This window comes from Saccoglossus kowalevskii, chromosome 14, assembly GCF_978046115.1.
Source record: "Saccoglossus kowalevskii chromosome 14, keSacKowa6.1, whole genome shotgun sequence".
NCBI classification, from domain to species: Eukaryota; Metazoa; Hemichordata; class Enteropneusta; family Harrimaniidae; genus Saccoglossus; species Saccoglossus kowalevskii.
The window spans coordinates 4,308,980-4,313,194 of NC_140654.1; the positions used below are offsets into that span (position 1 = coordinate 4,308,980).

The 4,215-nt window shown below is 36.2% G+C and overlaps 1 protein-coding gene across 1 annotated transcript; it reads right to left on the reverse strand.

Moving 5' to 3' along the window:
• Positions 1-849: 849 nt before the first annotated feature.
• LOC146734384 (G2/M phase-specific E3 ubiquitin-protein ligase-like) lies at positions 850-3,660 on the reverse strand. The gene is made up of 3 exons (XM_085508226.1): positions 3,602-3,660; positions 3,287-3,396; positions 850-1,100 (listed from the first exon to the last, which is right to left on the reverse strand). The coding sequence occupies exons 1-3, from the start codon at positions 3,658-3,660 to the stop codon at positions 850-852; spliced, it is 420 nt and encodes a 139-aa protein (XP_085364352.1).
• Positions 3,661-4,215: the final 555 nt, after the last annotated feature.

The window sequence follows — 4,215 nt, forward strand, 5'->3', positions numbered from 1 at the left end:
TGTCACAAAATGGAAAAAAATTATAGAGAGAACCTACAAATATAGCTATCACTGTGTTATACAGTATGCTGTTCATATGTATTTACTATCATATGGTAGTTACAGTGCCGAGCATAGAAGGTTGATTCAACATAATGTACGGTGTGGTAACGCTGACTATAATGTTAATTACTCTCAAGAGAATAATGCATCTTAGAAATCAAGTTTTATTCTGTACTTACAGCAGTTCTAAGAATTATTCAGACTGTCAGGTAGCAAGATAGATGTCATTGTTGCACAATATTTTTCTAGACTGTACTATTCATGTACTCGAACGTGTATCATATTACCTTCATCTGAACGAGGGTATGGAACAATCTAACCTCAATGAAAAAACGGTGTTTTGCAAAGTTTTAAGCAACCTTGCTAACTGTCAGAATAGTTCCTAGAACCGTTGTAAGAAACTATTTGGGTGTATGTAAAACTATTTCTTATGCATTCCTATCTTATCAACCATTCTTATCTTAATAAGGAAACTAGCTGCAATTCACAGTTTTTTTTCTGTGAACTACCTAAATAACGCACACCATGATGCGTACAAATTTAAATTGTAGCCTAATACTTGCTCATAAAAATAAAAGAGAATAAACTACATATCAAAATTGGATATAAATATCAAATGAAAAAAATAGAAATGTTTAAAATTAATTAAAAATGTGAGTGAGTTAAACAATACGCCAGTAAGTTGATGAACTGAGATACACTGTGTTAATATTGTAGGTCATTTACGAGCATAAGAGCAAAATTAATTTAGTCTGTTGAGTAAGTTGGGGTATAAATTGTGATGTAACCTGATGTACCACCGAACACCTAGACCTGTCCAAAACCAGGACTGTTAAGGATTCCAAAGTCCATGGATGATTTAAATAGTTCATAACTATTAACAACTGGAATATAAAGGAGATTTGCACACGTGTTTCCCAATGGCAACTTTTGCTTTCCTATATCCCCATTATGAATGAACTTTACACTAAGTTTGGGGAAGAATCCCAAAGGAGGAACTTTATCAGCTCCAGTTGCAAATATTAATATATCTGTAAGTGATGCTTCTGATGATGATTCTGAAAAAAAGAAAGAAGAATCTTAAACATAATTGAAGGAAAAATAAGTAGCATACAAGCACATGAACTAATTTAAATTGAACATGCTGTACAGAAATGAAGCAACAAATTGATTCCATTGAAATTGAGCCAAACAATATTCATGACTGTATTGTTCAAGACGTGAAGCACCAAGGACAATACCGTAGCATACAAAATGTAAAATATGGTATTTTGTGAATAACCTTATTAGCATATACCTTTCATGTGGCCAAAACAAAAATAAAACACAACAGAGAGATCTTAAGTTGCGTTTGCTCATTTGAATATCAAACGCTGCTTTTGCACTGCCCGCCACAGTCAGCTGTTTCGATGAAATGAGACATGGTGGCAGGGCGTAATGGTCAGGATTACTGACACTAAGAACGTTACTGTACTGATATTAGAACTTTGCAAACACCTAACTGTTGTATATATTTGGACAGTGGTGAACAATTAGCCCGTAAGAGTGGCAATACAGACCCTTTGCAGCATCCCAACCTTTGATTTTCAAAGTTGATCGCATCTCTCCAAAGTGGATGGCTACTACAAGCAATACTATTTTCTGAAGATTTAGTTACAGTATAACTGCATGTGGCTAGAGTGCAAACGAATGCCAGTGGAGTCAGTGCGTGTAGTGCGTTCAATTATGCCAATTCAGAATACACTACTGCCATTGTCTGCTGTCATGAAAGTGGACCACCCAAAACAAAAAAAAAACTATTGCAGAAGCTAATTTAAAACTGTATACATTTTTTTTTTTGCTGGATTAAAAAATAGACCGCCTAAAATTTCATTACAATGTCAATCAGAACATCTTTCTCCAAAAAAATCAAATTAACAAACTTTGTGCGCCAAATACGATTATTTATTAGTAATGAAAGTATATTTTAAAAGGAGTTTCAAATAAAAACGAACACATCTGCATTCCTTAGTAGCAAATGATCGCGGTAGTGCAATCCGGTTATGCTGCGTTTCACAATTGTTGATTATTACCTAGTAATGATTATAATAACGTGCAAAAAATTCGTTGAATTGTTATGAAATGCAAATAAATTTCAACTTATTTCATCGTAAGGCCAGACTTTTTTTATTCCTTGTTTCTCGAGTTTTTATAAGTCAATTTTTTTGAGGAGGGCGAAAAAAAATAAAATTAACTCTTTTTTTCCATTAGATTTGTGTGATTCTCAAAGAATTGTAAGTGAGATCATTGATCGGAGAGAAGAAATGAAATAAAATTTTATTCCATGTATAACGTGGTTGGCAATGTCGCCAATGGTGGCACAATTTTCAGCATTAATGAGGGATTTCTTGGTTTTCGGCGACAGAGTTTCAAAGCGTGTCACCACGCCGCCGCCATGTTCACCTAGTAGTCTCAAGCAGGCAGTACGCAGAGAGGTCACTGTCAACCAACGCGCATAAAGTATAGATCTCCGCGAGACTTCGGTACTTTGATCATGATACTCCCATGAAAATGCAACTTGGATTTGTTAGGCGGCAGGCCTAAAAAATTAAGATAAAAATAATTTTTTTTAGCAATTTTTTGCACTCACATGTCGGCGGGCGTGAGAAATTACGCAGAAATAAAATTTAATTTTTATTTCATTTTAGGCTCCTGTTCATTCGGTGAGTTCGCGAAACAAGGGATAATAAAAGTCTGACCTAAGCAAAAGATTACGGTCGAAATTTAAACGTTTGATGCTGTAGAAATTAATATCCGCCATGTTTTGACCTGGGACGGTGTTCTTTGACCTGACAGGTCAAATCACTAATTAACCAATCAAAACATTGGATAATGCCAACGTGTTCAAATTACCATAGCTCATTTAAATATGTTAATGTTATTGAACCCAGCACGGAAGAGATTTGCCGATATTGTTCTACGATCTTATGGCTTGGATTTTAATGGGAAAGCAACATGATTTGCTTTTAAATAAAAAAATTTTTTATTTGTTTTCAAATAATAAACATTTGAAGTGAAATTTAACATTGTTTACAGTGAATATTGAACAAGTTTTTTTACTGCTTTTATAGAGAATATATGATAAACTAAATGATACTTTTATTATATGATAATTCTGTTTACCTTCTGCGTCAACCAAATAATCTCTCCAATAGCTTAAGACTTCATTTTCTTGATTTTGTTTGTTGGTTCCTTCTTCACTCACTTTCACTTTCAGTGTGTTTGATATTGTGGTACATCAACACTTCTTTAAATGAATTAAGGTTTTTACGAACACCTTCTAGAACACCAAGGGTGTTGAAACCATCCTTAAACCTGTCAATACACAATGTTATGTGAAAAACAAATTTTAGAATCAAGACATAAATGCCACATTCCATGTCTTAATGCTAACGACACATGAGACAGGATTGCCGTTTGAAGTGGGGGAAGTGAATGTCACACTAGGCTTCGTCACGTGTCACCTCATTGTGATCCTCAAAACCACTGAGTGTCATTATGAGGTGGCGACGCATGCTACCCGAGTGACACCTGCCGACACAGTGGCTCTGCATCAGGCGTCGTAGCGGCCGACCCCATGACAGGAGACCTAGATATATTTGACTCATGTCATGGTAAGGGCAATGTCGTACCTGACCAGAGCCAGCATGCTCTGTGTGGCATTTCCCCCAAATTAGAGAGGAGGTGGTGGAATTGAACAATTCGCATGATGTGGTGAGGCAAGCATCGCTTGTTCAAGAATGTGGAGAGTCTGCATGGGATAAAGGCACATGGTTACAGAGCAGGAATTACAATATAGTAAAATTACAAAATTACGAAGAAAAATTGCGAGTGAATAACAATTAAAACAAAAGATCTATAATGTCGATCGGAGACGATTGGTAAATGTAAAAATGACTAGTGTGGATTGCAAGTGAAATACAAGCAGAGCCAGCAAAAGAATAGAATGTCTTAATAGCATTGTTTGAAAAACATTGTGAGTTGGTTGGCTTAGTTCTGAGGTTCGGCTTGGTTGGCGAGGATCCTTGGCACTGCATGAAGGGTTGTGGCTGGAGTCTTAATGTAGAGCTGGTATGAGTCACTGCGCCATCGTCCAAGGGTCTTGATGAGCCAGTCGGGAAGGTTGGCCTCGGC